The sequence below is a fragment of the Hypanus sabinus genome, chromosome 9, assembly GCF_030144855.1.
Source record: "Hypanus sabinus isolate sHypSab1 chromosome 9, sHypSab1.hap1, whole genome shotgun sequence".
Classification (NCBI taxonomy): domain Eukaryota; kingdom Metazoa; phylum Chordata; class Chondrichthyes; order Myliobatiformes; family Dasyatidae; genus Hypanus; species Hypanus sabinus.
Genome location: NC_082714.1, coordinates 21,513,130 through 21,534,010, shown reverse-complemented (window position 1 = coordinate 21,534,010; position 20,881 = coordinate 21,513,130). Strand labels below are relative to the sequence as shown.

Below are 20,881 nucleotides of genomic sequence, written 5' to 3'. Positions count from 1 at the left end.
ATTGACTAAGGTGAGCTATGTGAGCTTCCAAATAGGGTTATGAAATGTTTCACATCCATCTCAGATGTTAATTATTTCATTCAATGTTCACAATTTTGTAAATTAATTAATCTCAAGGTAGGTATTTTTAATAATGTAGCTAACCAAGTCCTGTGTCCCATTGAGTCTTCCTTTGCCATTTTAAGGCTCTCATCAAGGAGACAGAGAAGAGCAAGAAATCACTAGAGGATGAGCTTCAACAGCTCTCTCAGGTGAGTGTGACTTCAGGCTGCAGATATGGAGAAGAACTGTCATTCACAAGCTGCGTGTTTGGGAAGTCTATGAGTCATATTGCCTTAGAGGCGAAGAACGGCATTGCAAGAGCTAACTCTCTGTTTCCAAATCCTGCAGAAAGCAACAGCTGCACTTACGGAAAACAGGACTTTACAGAGCAAGTTGCAGTTGGCCAGTTCTGTCCAGCACCAGGCTCTCAGTGCTGAGCAGGACTATGAGGAGGTGATCCGTCTTCTGGAAGTTGAGATCACAGACCTCAAAACTCAGCTGGCAGAGAAACGGCAGAAGGATCGTGCGGAAGTTTCCAAGGCGAGTTGTATTCTGACTGTTGTGAGATAGCTAAATGCACGTGGGTGGGAATGAAGTGATTCTCTTTGTTTGACCTGAGAACATGAAAACTTGCTGGGTCTGAAATTTATGTTAAGGACCACCACCCCACCCCTTCTAGCTCACCCAACACCTGGTAAGTTTGCTGGAATGGAAGATTTGGGATGTTGTGTGCAAAACAGTTTGCAAGTTCTTCATTTCATGAAATGTATACACGAATGTCATGTGACATCACATCAATCATTTCTGATTGAATATAGTAATCCTGTGGTAGATGCCTTTTAACAAAATTAAAGACCTTACATTCAGAGGAAACATTATTGTAAAAGAATTAAACATACACATTTCCTGTAAACATTGCCAATGTTTTTAACGCTAACCACATAAAGAAATTTGCCTAACATTTAACCACCTGTGAGAGTCTTGATCCTTTAATGTAGAACATTAGGGATAATTGGGAAGCTACCATGAGCAGAGTCGAGGGATATGGGGAGAAGGCAGGAACGGGGTACTGATTGTGGATGATCAGCCATGATCACGTTGAATGGCGGTGCTGGCTCGAAGGGCCAAATGCCCTACTCCTGCATCTATTGTCTATTGTCAGTTTCTTTTAACTCCCTGATTCTGAAGTTATATGAAAAATTTGAATTTATAGAATCATTAAAACACAAAAATCACAAGATAATCAAGATAATCACATTATTCCCATGCCTTACTTTTCATGTAGCGCTTCAATTTTATTTTTGTTATGACAAAGAGTCTATCCAAACGTACGACAGGACCTGTCTCCACCATCCCCTTTTCATGGTGCCTGAGCCAAGGCGACTGCTAGTTCTTTGGCTGAACTCTGATGTTACATTCCTCAATCAGGAAGCCTGAAGAGACACTAATTCCCCACTATCTAATCTGCACAAGAATCTTACACTAGTACAATGACCATTCCCCCTTAATTCCAAAGGAGGAGAGTAGATGTAAGGGACAAGGATATTGGTTAATTATTTTTTTTTTTAATTATTTCAGTTTTAGTTTACATTCAAAATTTTTAAAGGTTTTAATACTTTGATCTTTTTGTTTTTTTAAATGGCACAGTCAGAAATATACAAACAGTGTTACTGCTTTGACAGTTCTACCTAAGACAATGATCATAGTTTATGTGTTTACTCATTCTCTTAATCTCTTACCTGCGCCACAGTAGCGTAGCGGTTGGTGCAATGCTATTTCAGCTCAGTGCGTTGGAGCTCAGAGTTCAAATCCAGCACCTTCTCTGTAAAGGGTCATCCCCCATGATGTTATTATGTCTGTGTAGACTTTTGTGATCTTGTCACAAGTGATCCAGTTAATTGCCAATGTGGTTATCCACATTCCTCTAATGGAGAATGAAATTTATTTAGAAGTCGATGACAAGTGCAGACAGCTCACAACTGACTCAGTCCTGGCCCGTTACTTTTCATCGCATGTTAACACCTTGCAATTACAAAACACGTTAGGAAATATACATCCAAAGGTACCAAGCAGGAACAAAAAGAAACATTTTATTTATTTATTATTTAGAGATACAGCGCGGAACACTCCCTTCTGGCCCAATGAATTATGCCATCCAGCAGCCCACCTATTTAACCCTAGCCTAGCCACAGGACAAATCACAATGACAAATTAACCCACTAACCGGTACATCATTGCACTGCGGAAGGAAACCAGAGAACCCGGAGAAAACCCACACAGTCAAAGGGAGAATGTACAAAACCCCTTACAGAGGGTGCTGGATTTGAACTCTGAACTCCAACGCACTGAGCTGTAATAGCATTGTGCTAACCGCTACACTACTGTGGCGCCCAACGTTCATTACCTGAATTAACACCTGAATTACCTGAATTTCCAGCAGTATTTTGTACACTAATTGGCTTTAGCGCTGACTTTATCAGGGCAAATCAGTCATGATGTGGGGGGGATATGGTTTATGATCTTATTTTCAAGTACAAAGGGCCCTTTTCAGGCACCACTTTTAATTAAGCCACTTCCAGATTGTGACGACTCTGTATTTCCTGTTCACCCTGTTGGAAACTTAAAAGGACCTTTATTCCCAAACAATGAGCAAACTACCAGACCACAATTTGATAAAACACTGCCTATGGAGAGTCAGAGGCTCCGGCTGGCCTGATTTAGCTCAGCAGGCATCTTTACTGAGGAGCTGTGCGACCTCAAAAGAAAATTATTAAATACCTGGCAATGCATTGTCCATTTCTGGTCCAAAAGAGCTACTTTATCCAATTTTGCCATAGCATTAACAAGTTTGGTGGCAGCATTGTCTTTGTAAAATGAGGCTAATTGAAAATAATGATATTTAAGATATTAAGTAACATTCAAGTCAAAAAAACCTGTTGATTCAAATCATTTACCTACCTACCACCCTCCCTCCCTCCCTCCCTCCCTCATGGATTAGGCTCTTCTGGCCCTTTGAGCTAGATTGCCCAGTAATCCCCCAATTTAATCCAAGAATAATCATGGACAATTAACAATGACCAATTAACCTACCAGCCAGTAGGTCTGTGTGAGGAATCCAAAGCACCCGGAGGAAATACATGTGATCACAAACATACCAACTCCTTACAGGCAGCAGTGGGAACTGAACCCAGTTCGCTGGTGCTGCAAAGCGTTGTGCTAACTACTATGTAGCCGTGCCGCCCTATCGGGGAGAAGGCAAGAGAATGTGGTTGAGAGGGAAGTGGCGATGAAATGGTGGAACAGACCCAATGGGCCAAATGGCCTAATATAGCTCCTATGTTTTATGGTCTTATGGTCATATACTGAGAGAATCTTAAAGTAAAATATTTTAGCAACTTGGTGCCTTACAAAGTAAACAAAATGGAGAACTGATTCTCCAAGAGCCTGCTCTGCTGATACTGAGATTTAATTTGTTAGGAGGATACACACGATCTGCAACAGAGGCTGTCGGCTGCCGTCTCTCAGCTGCACACATCTGAGCTTGCCCGCAAGCAGTTGGAAATCTCAAACAAGAAACTATTTTCCTTTGCTGAGGTGAGGCTTGATAATTGCTTAAGTACTTTCGCAAGTGGAAAAATTGATCTGATTGGAATCTGCCAGTGTGGTGTTGTTTTAAGTTTGCAAAACAAATTAAGATATTATCATTACTGACACAGGACATTGAGCAATGCTGGCACACACCAAACTAATCCTGCTTAAGGACCTGTACTTGTGTACCTGTTTTTACAACCTCAGGGATGTTACACCAATTAAAAGTTTTTGAAGCATATTCACTGTTATTATGGAGGAACCAGAGAAGCAAGGCAACTAATCTGTGCACAGCAAGCTCCCACAAAAAGTGATGCAGTGATGCCCAAATCCTTGATCAACCAGGTTACCACAGTGACCACAGCAGTGCTTCAGATAATGCCAGATGGGTTATGTTTTCCCCCCACCAAGAGAGCTGAGAGTCAGAGGGAGATTGTGCTGCCCCATCGAACTCCCACTTCACCCACTTACTTCCATTTTTACTATTCACAACAACTTCCCCCATTTCTCCTGCCACACAGGGATAATTTACAGTCACCACTTAACCAACTGACCAGCAACTTAGGATAAAGATTTATCCAAACTTACTTGCTTTCTATCCATCTAGAGAGAAAGCCTGAGGATTAGTTTGCTTTCTTTGTGAACTTCCAAAGCTGTAGTGTAAATTTAGTGATCGAAGTACAGTGTGGGCATCCTAAGGGTGGCAACACTTGCGGGTTGCCCCCAAACACATCCTCACGTTGTGTCGGTTGTTAATGCAAATGAAGCATTTCGCTGTATGTCTCAATGTACATGAGCTTGATAAATCTACTCTTATCCTGCCTGGATTTAAACCTTCCAAACCATAAATCATCTGCCTATTTTTCTTCACACCGATAGTTGATAAACTTCATCTACCAAATGAAATTCAAAACCCTGCAGAAGTAGATGTATGGTGAACATTTTGGGAATAATGGCCGCAATTTATTATCCTTTAAGATAGTTATGAGTAAGAATGAAATTGGATCTTGCAAGAAGATACTAAATTAGGTGAGAGAAAATTAAGACAGGATAAGGGGTGCTGATTGGGAGCAGCAGCTGTCGGACAGGTCCTGACATGTGGGAGTTGTTCATAAACAGATGCTGGAAATCCAAAGCAACAGAGACTCAAAATGCTGGAGGAACTCAGCAGGCCAGGGAGCATCTGTGGAAATGAATAACCCGTCGCTGATTTAGGCCAAAAACCTCTTCAGGACCAGCAAGGAAGGGGGGAAGGCATCAGAGTAAAAAGGTGGGGAAGAGGAAGGAGGATAGCCAGAAGGTGATAGGTAAAGCCAGGTGGGTAAGAAAGGTAAGGAGATGGAGAGGAAGGAATTTGATAGGAGAGGAGAGTGGAATATTTGAGAAAGGGAAGGAGGGGACCCAGGGGGAGGTGATAGGCAGGTGAGAAGAGGTAAAAGGCCAGTGGGGAAAGGAAAAGAGGGGAGTAGGAAGGAAATATTTTTCTTCAAGGGTCGGCTGATCAGAGTTCAGAATTGGCATGTTCTGGTAAGTAGTGAAAACAAGGATGGCAAGGTAAGCAACCCTTGGGTAATGGAGAGGTCCTGAACTAGTCAGCAAGAAAGAGGAATCAAATGTAAGATTTAGGAAGCTAAAATCAGACTGGGCCCTTGTAGAATATAAGCAGAGCAGAAGCATGCACAAACTGATGATTTAGAGGCCAAAAAGGAGACATTGAATGTCCGTGATGGGCTGGATCAAGGGGGATCTCAAGGCAGGTCTGTTATACAGACTGTGATAGGTGCCAGGAAGTGGGTGGTAGTGGAAAGCAGGCAATTTGGTTAAGACCATAAGACATAGGAGCAGAACTAGACCATTTTCCCCATCGAGTCTACTCTGCCATTTCATCATGGCTCATCCATTTTCCTTCTCAACACCATTCTTCTGCCTTCTCCCTGTAACGTTTCATGCCCTAACTAATCAAGAACTTATCAACCTCCTCCTTAAATGCACCCAATGACCTGGCCTCAGCAGCTGCCTGTGGCAATGAATTCCGCAGATTCACCACCCTCTGGCTAAAGAAACTCCTCCTCATCTGTTCTAAATGGACATCCCTCTATTCTGTAGCTTGTCCTAGACTCCCCCACTGTAGGAAAATCCTCTCCTCATTCACTCTACCCTTTCAAAATTCGTTTCAATGAGATCCCCCACTTCATTCTTCTAAATTCCAGCGAGTAATGACTCAGAGCCATCAAACTCTACTCATACAATAACCCTTTCATTCCCAGCATCATTCTTGTGAACCTCCTCTGGACCCTCTCCAATGTCAGCATATAGTTTCTTGGATAAGAGGACCAAAACTGCTCACAATACTCCAAGTGAAGCCTCACCAGTGCCTTATAAAGCCTCAGCGTTACATCCTTGTTTTTATACAGTATTCTAGTCCTTTTGAAATGAGTGCAAACATTGTATTTGCCTTCCTCACCACTGACAAAACCAGCAAATTGACCTTTAGGGAGTCCTGCATGAGGACTCCCAAGTCTTTTTGCATTGCATTGTTTTGAATTTTCTGCCCATTTAGAAAAAGTCTATACTTCTGTTTCTTCTACCAAAGTGCATGACCATACACTCCCCAAAACTATATTCCATCTGCCAATTCTTTGCCCCTTTTTCCTAATCTGTCTAAGTCCTTCTGCAGCCTCTCTGCTTCCTCAACGCTACCCGACTCTCCACCTTTCTTATATCATTCGCAAACTTGCCTCCTGCCAATCAACCAGTGCTCTATCCATACCAGTATCTTTCCTGTAATACCATGGACTCTTATTCTGTTATGCAGCCTCACGTGCAGCACCTCGTCAAAGGTCTTCTGGAAATCCAAATACATAACATTTACTGACTCCCCTTTGTCTATCCTGCTTGTTATTTCCTCAAAGAATAACAGAGGCTTTTAGACACACATGAATATGAAGGGAATGGAAGCATGTGGATGATACACAAACAGGAGTGTGAATTGGCATCAAGACTGGCACATCTTGGGCCAAATGGCCAGTCCAGTGCTGTACTCTTCTATACCCTATCTAATTTTAATGAGTTAACCTTTTTATTTAAATGCTCTTTTTTAATTATTTTTTGTAATCTGTTAAAATATTCACTTGTTCTATCTCCCCAGCAATGAAGAAAAATGATTTAATATTTCTGCCATTGTCATATTGTATTGCCTTGTCCATGCTTTAATTATCCCATTCCCGTACCAATCTTCCCTTTTTTAATATCTATAAAATACTTTTAAGTGTTCCTTTATTATTTAATAGTACATCTTGCCACCTTAGATTTATTTCTCCCTCTCTTCATTTTCTCTGTTATCATGGACTACTGTGCTCCCTTAGTGCTTGCATGTATTTTATGCCTTTTCCCAACCCTCAATTATTCTCTTTTTTCATCCATGGGATCTCTTGAGTATTTAGCTGGATTTCTTTCTCCACAGTTGAGCAACATTTTAAATATTTTCATTTGTTTGTTCCTATCCTCCATTTTGTTGTCCTGTTCTCAAAATAAACTTCCATTAAGCTAGTTTCTGTCATACACGCCTTTCCCTATTTAAAAGTGTATTATATTACAGTAGCTATTGCCAGATATTCCCCTACTTCTCCTTCTCTCACCTGCTCTAGTTCATTCCCCATTATCAGATCCCATAGCAAATCTTCTCATTTTGTGTATTTTTACATACGAGGTTAGAATGGAGTCCTGTACACATTCAGGAACTCAATTCCCTTATCTCTTTTATCTGCCTTTGTAGTATAATTTAAATTGGACTGATGTTCTCTGTATTTCACGCTGCTTATTAGTATCACTTATTTTTATTATCTCTAACTCAATTTATATGGATTTTATATTTTCCTTATAATTGTGGCCATTTATTCTACGGTCTTTATGTTATCCTTAAAAAAAGAGTCCTCATGCTCCACCTCATTCTTTTAACCCATTTTTTTCTAAACATGTTACACCCAGCAATGTTGAATTCCCAGATCTGATTTTCTGCTGCTGTATGTTTATAATATGTACAGTCTTTGGTTCTTCACAATATGATTTCCTCCAGTTTGTATGTGTGGCTGCATAGGGAGTTTAACAGGATTTCCTACCTTGTGCAGTCAACCATTTTGTTAGGCTCCTGTTATAACTCCATTTACTCCTTTCATGTTTCGTTTATATTTTGTCTGCTTATATTCCACTCCCCTCACCCACATTTATCATAGTATGTATACATTATACAATCTTGAGATTCATCTGCTAACAGGTAGCCATGAAACAAAGCAATGCAAAAAAAAGACCATCAAACACCCAATGTGCAGAGAAATAAACAATAAACACAAGCAAATATTGTTCTGAACTGAAGTCCACAGAGAGTCCATCCACTGACCCTTAGTTCAGCACCGAGTGGAGCACTGAGCTGAACAGGCTCTTCCCTCACCTCGAGCCCCAACATCCTGACCTTTTCAATCTGGCCCAGCACTTAAATCAGGTTCAGATGCTTCGAGACACTCTGGGGCCTGTGCCTGAACTTTCCAATTCAGCCTGACACCTAAATTGTTGTCCAAGCATCAGGTTCAATCGCTTCAGTATGCTCTGGGGCCTGGATCCCACCGCCTCAATTTGGCCTGTACCTGACCTTTCCATTCCGCCCCGGCATTTAAACTGATCGAACCTTGGGTCTTCCTCGCTCTTGGCAACGGTTCAACTGCCTTGCCTTGCCTCAGTTCTGCCACATTAATTTTCCTCCACTTCCAAAGGGATGTTACAGACTATTGTTTGCGATGATCATTTACCAGAAAGATTGATTAACAAAGTATTTAGTTTTAGGGGTGAGAAGTGAATCTCTAGGACATAGGTATTTTACTATTTCACCTGGAAGCTGTCACATTGTTCCAACTCCTCTCTGTCCCAGAAATGGTACCATCTTTCCTATGCTAGCCCTTTTGTTGCATAGTACATCTCTGGAATTGCCTACCAGTACTTCATTTGCATGTGGCTCACATAATAATGGAGAGAATATTACAATTGAAATCTTGCTTTTTATTTTAGAACCTAACTCCATAAACTCTTTCAGTAGGACCTCCTCCTGTTTCACTTGTTCCAACATGAATGACAAGATCTAGATTTATTCCTCCCCAATAAGAGTCTCGGGAGCTGTTACGAGATGTACTTTACTCTGGCATTGAGTATGTAACAAGCCCTTGAAATTCTCATTCTTGGCTACAGAGAACACCATCTATCCACCTGTCATTATCACATTATTACTTTGTTCTTAAAGATTTAGGAGATAAAAGATTAGCTTTAATTGTAACAAGTACATCCAAAACTTAGTTGAAATGCATCATTTCCATCAACAACCAAGGACATGTTGGGGACTGCCTGCATTTGTCACCATGCCTCCGGTACCAACATAACATGCCCATAACTTACTAACCCCAACCAGTGCATCTTTGGATTGTGGGAGGAAACTGGAGCACCTGGAGGAAACCCACAGTCACAGGGAGAATGTACAAACTCCTTAGAGACAACACTGGGAATTGAACACTAAAGTATTACACTAACCTCTAGGCCAACGTGCCACCCTTCTGGGGCTTTGCCTTGGGTCTTCAATATGTACTCTTCTGGTTTGCACTTTGTTGTCACAGGGAGTGAGCACAGATAGTTCACCTTTTATCCGGGACCTGCGTCTTCAGGGCCTTCTTCACGACTGCTTATACATCTGCTCTAGCCAGCTCCATAACACTCATACCTTCTCAGTAAAGGCTTCTAGCGCCAACACAACATGCCCACGACGTTCCGCAGAACAACACAGAACATAAGAAGCCACAAAACATAAACAACAACAAAATAAACAAGCTCCGTTCCTCCCTCCCAGTCACGCGCATGTGCAGTCCTTTAATCTCAGGTCAGACCTCCAGCAGACACAGGCTCGGGCCTTTAGACACCAGGTTTTGACCTCCCCAGTGGACTCACAGAGGATCTAACTACAGCAGGGGTTCCCAACCTGGGGTCCACGGACCCCTTGCTTAATGGTATTGGTCCATAATATAAAAAAAGCAGGGAGCCTCTGAATGAGAGGATCAATGATCAGAGGTCATTTCAAGGACAAGAATCCGAAGTTCAGGAAGCACTGTCAATCGGAATGCTCTGCCTGAAGAGGCAGTGGAATGAATAAGCTGATTGGGAATCACTCCTGTATTTAGTAGAATAAGAGGGGATTTCACGGCCATGTACAAAATTCTCATGCACTTGACAGGACAGATAACAATATACTGTTTCCCTTGGCTGAGATACAGTGGCATGCAAAATTTGGGCACCCCTGGTCAAAATTTCTGTTACTGTGAATAGCTAAGTGAGTAAAAGATGACCTGATTTCCAAAAGGCATAAAGTTAAAGGTGACACATTTCTTTAATATTTTAAGCAAGGTCACTTTTTTATTTCCATCTTTTATAGATTCAAAATAACAAAAAAGTAAAAGGGCCCGAAGCAAAAGTTTGGGCACCCTGCATGATCAGTACTTAGAAAAACAGCTTGTAAAAGCTTTTTGGAGCCAGCTAAGTCTTTCAATTCTTGTTTGGGGGATTTTCACCCATTCTTCCTTGCAAAAGGCATCTAGTTCTGTGAGATTCTTGGGGTGTCTTGTATGCACTGCTCTTTTGAGGTCTATCCACAGATCTTTGATGATGTTTAGGTCGGGGGACTGTGCGGGCCATGGCAAAACCTTCAGCTTGCGCCTCTTGAGGTAGTCCATTGTGGATTTTGAGGTGTGTTTAGGATCCATATCCTGTTGTAGAAGCCATCCTCTTTTCATCTTCAGCTTTTTTACAGACGGTGTGATATTTGCTTCCAGAATTTGTTGGTATTTAATTGAATTCATTCTTCACTCTACCAGTGAAATGTTCCCCGTGCCACTGGCTGCAACACAAGCCCAAAGCATGATCGATCCATCCCCATCCTTAACAGTTGAAGAGGTGTTCTTTTCATGAAATTCTGCACCCTTTTTTCTCCAAACATACCTTTGCTCATTGCGGCCAGAAAGTTCTATTTTAACTTCATCAGTCCACAGGACTTGTTTCCAAAATGCATCAGTCTTGTTTAGATGTTCCTTTGCAAACTTCTGACACTAAATTTTGTGGTGAGGATGTAGGAAAGGTTTTCTTCTGATGACTCTTCCATGAAGGTCATATTTGTGCAGGTGTTGCTGCAGAGTAGAACAGTGCACCACCACTCCAGAGTCTGTTAAATCTTCCTGAAGGCCTTTTGCAGTCAAACAGGGGTCTTGATTTGCCTTTCTAGCAATCCTACAAGCAGTTCACTTGGAAAGTTTTCTTGGTCTTCCAGACCTCAACTTGACCTCCACCGTTCCTGTTAACTGCCATTTCTTAATTACATTATGAACTGACGAAACGGCTACCTGAAAACACTTTGCTATCTTCTTATCTCCTGCTTTGTGGGCATCATTTATTTTCATTTTCAGAACACTAGGCAGTTGCTTAGAGGAGACCATGGCTGCTGATTGTTGGGGAAAATGTTTGAGGAGTCAGGGTATTTATAAGGCTTTGAAATTTGCATCACCTGGCCTTTCCTAACAATGACTGTGAACAAGCCATAGCCCTAACAAGCTAATTAAGGTCTGAGACCTTGGTAAAAGTTATCTGACAGCTCAAATCTCTTGGGATGCCCGAACTTTTGCATGGTACTCCTTTCCTTTTTTTCACTCTAAAATTGTACAAAACAAAAATAATACACTAATCTTGCTTAAAGTGCTGAAAAGAATGCTTGATCTTTAACTTTATGACTTTTGGAGATCAGTTCATCTTCTATTCACTTAACTATTCACAGTAACAGATATTTTGACCAGGAGTGCCCAAACTTTTACATGCCACTGTAATCCTGTAGGCCTAGAGATACAACAAATTGCTGATTTTCCTTTCCACCTTCTACCCTTGATGACAAAGTGAAATATTTCTTTGTGTCTGTTATCAGGATGACTTATGAAAATAAAAGAGATCATGAAGAAAGTGGAACAGGACCATATGTAGAGTCTGTTGGTTCTGATAACTGTCTTAACCTGGAAGTGGGGGGACTATTAGCAGTTCCATAAAGAGCAATGGAAAGGGAAGTGTAACTATTCAAACTATTGTACTCCCCCACACTGATATCATTGTACCAAAAGCACAACTAACTGATTTATCTTAAAATAGGAATTATGTTAACTTTCTGTTTGAAAGCTTCAGTGATGACTATTCTCCTTCTCCCACAGAAAGTCCACAAAGTTCTAATATCTGCCAGCCAACACCGGACTACCCAAAGGTAATTGACTAAATTCAACTCATCTTGATTTATAGATACTGATTTTAGACAATAAGCCCATAAGACATAGGAGCAGAATTAGGCTATCTGGCCCATCGATTCTGCCCCGCCATTCAGTCATGGCTGAACATTTTGTTTTCTCCTCCTCAACCCCAGTTCCCGGTCTTTGTCCCGTAATTTTTGATGCCATGTCCAATAAAGAACCTATCAATCTCTGCCTTAAATACACCCAGAGACCTGGCCTCCACAGCTGCATGTGGCAACAACTTCCGCAAATTCACCACCCTTGTGTAATTGCAGGTTCAGTGCCTTATTTACATCACGTACCTCTTCTCTTCAATCCAATCAGTTAAAGTAGAAATTAGGCAAGAAGTCTGACTCGATATTACTTGGCTTACACTGGCATGCTGTAACTTGTAGATTCTCAGTCAAGGAAGTGATTCAAATTGTGGGCATTAAGGGAATTGATGGCGATAGAGACAGAGCAGAAAAAAAACGCATAAGATCAGCTGCGATCTTAATTGTTGGTGGAGCAGGTACTCCTACTCATACTTCATACCTATACAAAGGGAAGATCTACCCCTGAGTGTTCTAAATGAATACCAATAAAAATAACATTATCTTTAATACCTCATAATCACTTCCATGTGATTGTAGTCCAACCATTTATCACCTTCATCTCAGCATTTAAGTGTGACTCAGTTGTTTACAATGGCACTGAAATTTGAGCAGGCTATACTTGAATATTTTCCAAGGAATTCATGAAATATATTTTCTACCTCACTTCAGATTAAATCTGTCTAAGAAAACACGTAGAGAAAGCAGTCTGGTCCCTGCTGGACCTGCAGGGCAGCTTGCCATTGAAGCCAAGGAGCTGATTGAGTGGGTCTGTTCTCTGGACTGTGAAAATGGTAAGGAGTCTTGCATGAGAGTAAGTTAGACAGAACTCTGTATCACTGGTCTAATGATTGTAAAATTTTTAGGATATTATTTGTGTTAAAGGTATTGTGTGGAAGCAAGAAACATCACCATTTTAGAAACACAGAAAATATACAGCACAATACAGTCCCTTTGGCCCACAAAGCTGTGCCGAACATGTCCCTACCTAGGCTTCACCCATAGCCCTCTATCTTTTTGAAACTCCATGTAGCCATCAGGTGTCTCTTAAAAGACCCTATCGTTTCTGCCTCCACCACCGCCGCCGGCAGCTCATTCCACACACTCACCACTCTCTATGTAAAAAAAAACTTATGCCTGACATCTCCTCTGTACCTACTTCCAAGCACCTTAAAACTATGCCCTCTCATGCTAGACATTTCAGCCTGGGGACTATCCACACGATCAATGCCTCTCATTATCTTGTACACCTGTATCAAGTCACCTCTCATCCTCCATCGCTCCAAAGAGAAAAGGCAACATCCTTGTAAATCTCCTCTGCACCCTTTCAATGGTTTCCACATCCTTCCTATAATGAGGTGACCAGAACTGAGCACAGTACTCCAAGTGGGGCCTGACCAGGGTCCTGTATATATGCAAAATTACCTCTCGGCTCTTAAACTCAATCTCATGATTGATGAAGGCCAATGCACCGTATGCCTTCTTAACCACAGAGTTAACCTGAGTAGCAGCTATGAGTGTCCTGTGGACTTAGACCCCAATATCCCTCTGATCCTCCACACTGCCAAGAGTCTTACCATTAATGTTATATTCTGCCATCGTATTTGACCTATCAAAATGAATTACCTCACACTTACCTGGGTTGAACTCCATCTGCCACTTCTCAGCCCAGTTTTGCATCCTATTTATGTCCCACTGTAACCTCTGACAGCCCTCCACACTATCCACAACACCCCCACCTTTGTGTCATCAGCGAACTTATTAACCCATCCCTCCACTTCCTCATCCAGGTCATTTATAAAAACCATGATGCCATGCTGATTATTCCTAATCATATTATACCTCTCCAAATATTCATAAATCCTGCCTCTCAGGATCTCCTCCATCAACTTACCAACCACGGAAGTAAGACTCAATGGTCCATAATTTCCTGGGCTTTCTCTACTCCCTTTCTTGAATAAAGGAACAACATCCACAACCCTCCAATCCTCAGGAACCTCTCCCATATCCATTGATGATGCAAAGATCATCGTCAGAGGCTCAGCAATCTCCTCTCTCACCTCCCACAGTAGCCTGGGGTACATTTCATCTGGTCCTGGTGACTTATCCAACTTGATGCTTTCCAAAAGCTCCAGCACATCTTTTTTCTTAATATCTACATTCTCAAGCTTTTTAGTCCATAGCAAGTCATCCCTACAATCACCAAGATCCTTTTCCATGGTGAATACTGAAGAAAAGTATTAATTAAGTACCTCCACCATTTCCTCTGGTTCTATACACACTTTTCCATTGTCACACTTGATTGGTCCTGTTCTCTCACGTCTTATCCTCTTGCTCATCACTTAGTTGTAGAATGCCTTGGGGTTTTCCTTAATCCTGTCCAAGGCCTTCTCATGGCCCCTTCTGGCTCTCCTAATTTTATTCTTAAACTCCTTCCTGCGAGCCTTATAATCTTCTAGATTCATATCATTACCTAGTTTTTTGAACCTTTTGTAAGCTCTTCTTTTCTTCTTGACTAGATTTACAACAGCCTTTGTTCATCCTGTGCTTCATTCAACCAAAATTCACACCAAAATCTGTTCATCCCTCAGCCCTTTGACTTTCATTGCTGTCGGCTAGATAAAACATCAGTTTTAATATGTTTACAACTATCCCTGTAACTTCGCCTCTTTTTTTTTTCTCTGATTTACTGCTTTGACATCCTGCCCTTCTCATTCTCACCTTCCCCATTTCCACTCTCATCAGTTTGTCATTAGTGGCCATGCTCTAACTGCTTGGGGTTTAACCTCTAAAATTTCCCAACTAAGCTTAGCACCTTAATTCAGATGATCTCCTAAGATATTTCAATAGCTTGTCCTTTTAGCCAACTGCACTATTATTACCTTGTGGTTTGGTGTCAATCTTTTGTTTGATAAACTTTTATACAGCACAGTATAACATTTTACTATACTGAGGATATATTGCCCTAATGCAACAGCAGCTTCTATTAATGTCATTATTATTATTATTATTATTATGTGCCGTGTCATATGACGTGGGCAATCATGGTCTTTTGACCATGATTGTTCTTCGCAAATTTTACTACAGAAGTGGTTTGCCATTGCTTTCTTCTGGGCAGTGTCTTTATAAGACGGGTGACCCCAGCCATTATCAATACTGGAGTCATTGGTCGCATAACAAGGGCTTGTGATTTGCACCAGTTCCTCATACAACCATTCACTATCTGCTGCCATGGCTTCACATGAACCTGGTCATGGGGGCTAAGCGAGTGGTTCACTTTGCCCAAGGGTGACATGCAGACAGGCGGAGGGAAGGAGTACTTACACCTCCTTTGGTAGAGACATATCTCCACCTCACCACCCAATCTATTAATATAGCATCTTTAATGTAACAAAATGTTCCAAGGCACTTCAAAGAATCATTATTAAACAAAAAGCTAATACTAGGGCATAATTTTAGGGTGATTGGTTGAAAGTCTGGGGGGTGGGGTGATGTCAGAGTTAGGCTTTTTAAACAGAGAGTGCTGGGTATGTGGAGTGCTCCAGGGCTGGTGATAAAGGCAGATACATTAGGGGCATTTAAGAAACTTTTATACAGGCACATGCATGATAGAAAAATTGAGGACAATTTAGGAGGGAAGGGTTAGATTGATCTTGCAGTAGGTTTAAAAAGTCAGCATAACATAGGGCCAGTACTATGCTGCAATGTTCTGTCTTAAAAACAGACATCAAGCCAGAATAGGAAATATTGAGACAGATAACCAAAAGACATAGTTAAGGATAGGATTTAAGAATGAGAAAGATATATAGAGAGAGATTTCCAGAACTTGGGACCTGACAAGGTATATAAAAAGGAGTTAGGCAAATGTTTGTAAGGGCAAGGAAATGAGATTATGGGAAAATGGCATGGGGGCTTCACGCTGGGAGGGATCAGTCATGATCATATTGACCAAAGGAAGTGATAGAGATGGAAACGGTTACAATGTTTAAAAGACATTTCAACAACCACATGGATAGAAAAGAGATATAGGCAAATGGGGGCAAATGAGACTAGCTCAGATAGACATTTTGGTTGGCATAAACAAATTGGGCATGCTGTATAACTGGGCACTTCTACTTCTTAGATTCTTGTGTCTGAGCACAAGCTTAGAAATCATGGATGCAAATTTTGAAATCAAGGTGCTTTTTAAGAGACAGTCAGCATTGGTCAGCAGGGATAACATCAATGAACCATATGAACATATTACAGGAAAGATAGGATTGCACTGGGAGCATGTAGACAGCTTTACAAGGATGTTGGCAGGATTGGAAAATGTTAGCCATAAAGGAAGATTTGAAAAGCAAGAGTTATTTTTTTTCCACTCTAAGGAAAACTTACTTCAGGTGTGTAAAACTGAGGATCCACACTATGCACCTCATCTAGTGCACTTTGAACCACTGTCTTTTTTGATGGAATACATTCCAATTCATATTACTATGGATGAATGAATATCACATTTGATTATCATAAGTTGGCATGCTCTCTACTTACTCTCAATATTGTAGGTGATCAGGTTCATGTGCTCTGAAGGTGATCTTGAGAACTTCCCTAGGACCTAATACATTTGAATTAAACCAATTCTAAATCCAATAGTGGGAAGTAATTAAGGCAAGTTTTTCAAGAAATTTAATACTTGAAATATTTCCTTTTTAAGGAAGGTCAATGCTGTAAATTATTCAACCACATGATGGTGCCAAAGTTAATTTTAAACATGTTGGAAATACTCACTAAGTCAGTCAGTGTCCGTGGACAGAAATAGTTAATGTATACCTTGATTTGCCCTGTAAATTTTCTGCACGCAAATCTTTATTTATGTTTCAAAGTAAAATTCTTAATCAAACTTGTTTCTGCATGAACAGAAAGTTGCAAGTACTGAGATAAACACAACACTGGTGAACCATCTTGTATGCACAATTTTTCCACATAATTCAAATAATTTTATTAAAATAAAAACAGACATTTTAAAATATCTGCTTTAAATTTTAAAAATAAGGAACAAACCCTCTGTCCAATCTACACTGCCCTTATTTCACTGTGGTTTTTGCCTTGCAATATAATGGTCATTCTTAAAATAGTGACGTTAATAAATAACGTGAAAAATACCTGATAAGATATTCAAAGGCTGGTTTATGCTCCAGTGATTCTCAGAATGGTGAACATGTAGTCGCGGTTTGAGTTGATGAAGGGGTTGCTTAGAATGAGTCACTATTAACCCTGTCGTTCAAGCACACATTTAGTGACGGAACTTTTTCACATTCGGTACGTGTCAAATGAAGTTCAAACATAATGTTAGCCCTTGTTTCATTGGCAGTTTTATATATTAAAAAAAACAATATATGAGCAGTCTACCATTTGGCAAGGCAAACAGGATCAACTCGCTGGTCACATTGGTAACAGAACTCCATGAAACAGACTCTATAGTCTATGGGTTTAGTTGGTAGTGCTAATCTTGCCATGCAGTTAACACTGTTCTGACTCTGAAATTCATTTCATTTATTTGAATGGATTAAACTTCAGAGGCAGAAAACCAAGCTCTCGGACTACTATTTGGTGCTGCTAACTGGGGATGAAATTCCAATTCACGATTGAGATTATTCATTTCTTTTGTAGTGCTTTCCAAAAATGATTGACAAAAGAGATTTTGCAGAAAGTGCCAGAGGAATTCAGCAAATCAGGCAGCATCTATGGAGGTGAATAAACAGTTGGTTTGGGTCTAGACCCTTCATCAGGAATTGACGTGTAGGGAACAGGGGGCAAAAGGTAGGATAAGATGGTATGTGAGTTTGTACTTCCCATACTCTGAATTAATCAGAATCAGATCTAATATCACTGGCATTTTTCATGAAATTTGTTAACTTTACAGCAACAGTACAATGAAATACATGATAAATAAGTATAGAGAAAAACTGAATTACAGTAAGCATAATTATGTCTATTAGCTAGTTAGGTTAAAATAAGTAATGCAAAAAATTTTAATTATTGAGGTAGTGTTCATAGGCTCAATGTCTGTTTAGAAATCAGATAGCAGAGAAGAAGCTATTCCTGAATCGCTGAGTGTAGCCTACAGGCTTCTGTGGGTTAAAAAAGAAATGCAATATTTTGTAGGGACTGTCATCTCCTGATTACCTTTGGGTGAGTTCAGTCATTCAGCACCAACAGTGCTCCTTCTGATTTCATTTATCTTTGCCATCGATGCCATGCAAGTCGGTGAAGTGTTGTAGATGCAGTTAGATTCAGAAAGTGTCTTCACGTTCCTGTGATGTGTAAGTGAGCTCCACATGAACAACTGAAGATGATGGGGAAGTTTGACCACACTTACATCAAGATCCTCAATGAGAGAATTTAATGGAAAGAGAAACAATTAATGTTTCAGGCAGAGAGTCTTTGACCTAAAGCATTAACTGTGGGCACAAATCTTGCCTAATGTGGTTTTTTCAGCATTTTCTATATGATTTCCAGCATTTGTTCTTAAATTTGATTTTGTGTGTATTTGTTCATTTGAGCAATGATAGAGTCATAGAGTATAGAAACAGGCCCTTTGGCCCAACTCAACTGTGCTGAACAAGGTGCCTAAACAACTTGACCAATTTTTTAAAATTGCAGTAGTACAGTATTTACTAAGTGAAAAAAATTAAGCAGCTCGAAGCAATGTATTGATCTATTGAGACATAAATCAAATGCTGTCTATACACTAGGAATACTGAAATTTCAATAGAATGTTAAAGTTCAGTATTAGGAACAACATCAACTTATATCTTGGAGCTTGTGAATATAAACAAAAATGTTTAATAGCCACTGTCAATTAAACATGAAATCGTGTGAAGTATACTCCTAAGTGCCAGAATTTCCAATGGAATGTCAACATTTTCTACATTAGAAATTCCAGAATTGATTATGAGAATCTGTTTTCAGCTTGAGGCAATCTATGGAGTATTCATTTAAATGTTAAACACTCTACTCAAATTCTAAAATGAAGAGATAATGTAATATTACTGGGTTCCTTAGAACACATTAGGCTGCTATGAACAATAAATCATTACCTTAAAGAATAGAAGAAGATTTAAAGGCAACTCTAAGAGGGAAGTGATATTTATTTAAAGAGGGTAAATATACTGGATTACAGAAAGAGAAAGAAGTGAGAACAATTTATAATATTTCTATTACGTGTTTAAGGCTTTTTTTAAAATGCAAACACATGCTCTGATGTTTAATGGACATGGTGACAACTGCGGAGCAAACGATGTTTTACAGTGCTAATTGTTGCTTGAGGTTGGATGAGATTCCAGAGGCAAATGCATCTCAACGCCACACATTGTTAACAAAAAGTAAGACATAAGTGGCCAGTCGGCTCATCAAGAATACATTAGCACCAGCATCCCCATCAATCCATTGCACCTCCCAGTTACCTCCAAGTAACTTCTTTGTTGCAGGCTACCTCCATCCCCAGCCCAATTCCTCCTCCATCCAACCACACAAGGGACAATCTGCTGTAGCCAGCTTAACTACCATCATGTTTTTGGAGCAGGTGGAGTCTGCTCAGTCACGAAGACAATGCACAAACTCCACACGGAGAATGGGTAGAACTTGAACGGCTGGAGCTGCACAGAATATCACTGTCAGTTCATTATTCAACTCGTATCACACGGGTGTATTTATGCTCCGATACAGCTCATCAATTATTCTCTTTCATTTTGGTAAGGAAAACTTATAGGAAAAATGGATTCAAAAGTTATTGAATGATAGAGGTATACAGCAGGGAAACAGGCCCAGTCATCTGTACGCATCAACTAAGCTTGTCCCATTTGTCTGCATATGGCCAATGTCTCTCAGAATCAGCAGACACAAACTGCTGCAGGTCAGGCAGCATCAATGAGAATAAATAAACAGTCAACATTTTTGGCTGAGACCTTTCATCAGGACAGGAAAGGAAGGGGGAAGATGCCAGAGTAAGAAGTTGGGGGGAAAGGGAAGGACTACAAGCTAGAAGGTGATCAGTGAAGCCAGGTGGGTGGGAGGAGAGGGGTTTGAAGAATTTTAGTGAAACTACCGATATCTTTTATAAACCTACTGATTCCCAGGACAATCTGGATGACACCTCTTCCCACACTGTCTCATTTAAAATTACCATTCTCTTTTCTCCAATCTTTTGACTCTGCTGTATCTGTTCCCAGGAAGAGGCTTTCCTTTCCAGTATGTCAGAGATATCCTCCTTTCACAAAGAAAGGGGTTACTTTTCCGCTACCATTGATGCTGCTGTCACCCGCATCTCCTCCAATTCCTGAACATCCACAATCATCCCACCTTCCCTCCACCTTAATAAGAGTTCCTCTTGTCCTCACCTAGCACCCCATAAGCCTCTGCATCCAACATATTATTCTCTGCAAACTTCTACCATCTTCAATGGGATCCTACCACCAAACACATCTTTACCTCCCACCACCCATTCTCTACTTTCTGCAGTGATTGCTCCTTCCATAATTCCCTTGTCCATTCATCCCTCCCGCTAAACTTCATCCCTGCAAATGGTAGAGGTGCTACACCTGTCCATTCACCCCCATTCAGGGACCTAAACAGTCTTCCCAGCTGAGGTGACACTTCACCTGTGAATCATTTAGGGGCACTGAATGGAGGGAGAAGATGAATCATTTACTGTACCTGCTGCTCCTTCTGCAGCCTCCTCTACTTTGGTGAGACTCGACACAGTTTGTAGGACCACTTTGTCGAGCACCTCGGCTCCATCCACCAAAAGCAGCCTTTCCCGGTGGCCAACCA

General features: G+C 40.7%; 2 protein-coding genes across 4 annotated transcripts in view; one reads left to right on the top strand and one right to left on the bottom strand.

The window, feature by feature from the left end:
* Positions 1–20,881, bottom strand: part of rmi2 (RecQ mediated genome instability 2) — a 66,735-nt gene that overhangs the window by 2,203 nt on the left and 43,651 nt on the right. Inside the window, exon 3 of one of the 3 annotated variants that reach the window (XR_009513887.1) lies at positions 1,782–1,966. The exons of the other annotated variants lie outside the window; for them this stretch is intronic. The gene's annotated coding sequence lies outside the window, so the exon portion shown is untranslated. The remainder of the gene's footprint in view (positions 1–1,781; positions 1,967–20,881) is intronic. 3 annotated transcript variants of the gene reach the window in all.
* Positions 1–20,881, top strand: part of si:dkeyp-72e1.9 (syntaxin-binding protein 4) — a 123,190-nt gene that overhangs the window by 95,506 nt on the left and 6,803 nt on the right. The window contains exons 16-20 of the mRNA XM_059979208.1: positions 186–251; positions 391–582; positions 3,520–3,636; positions 11,904–11,953; positions 12,743–12,864. Of these exons, the coding sequence (XP_059835191.1) occupies positions 186–251; positions 391–582; positions 3,520–3,636; positions 11,904–11,953; positions 12,743–12,864 (547 nt within the window). The remainder of the gene's footprint in view (positions 1–185; positions 252–390; positions 583–3,519; positions 3,637–11,903; positions 11,954–12,742; positions 12,865–20,881) is intronic.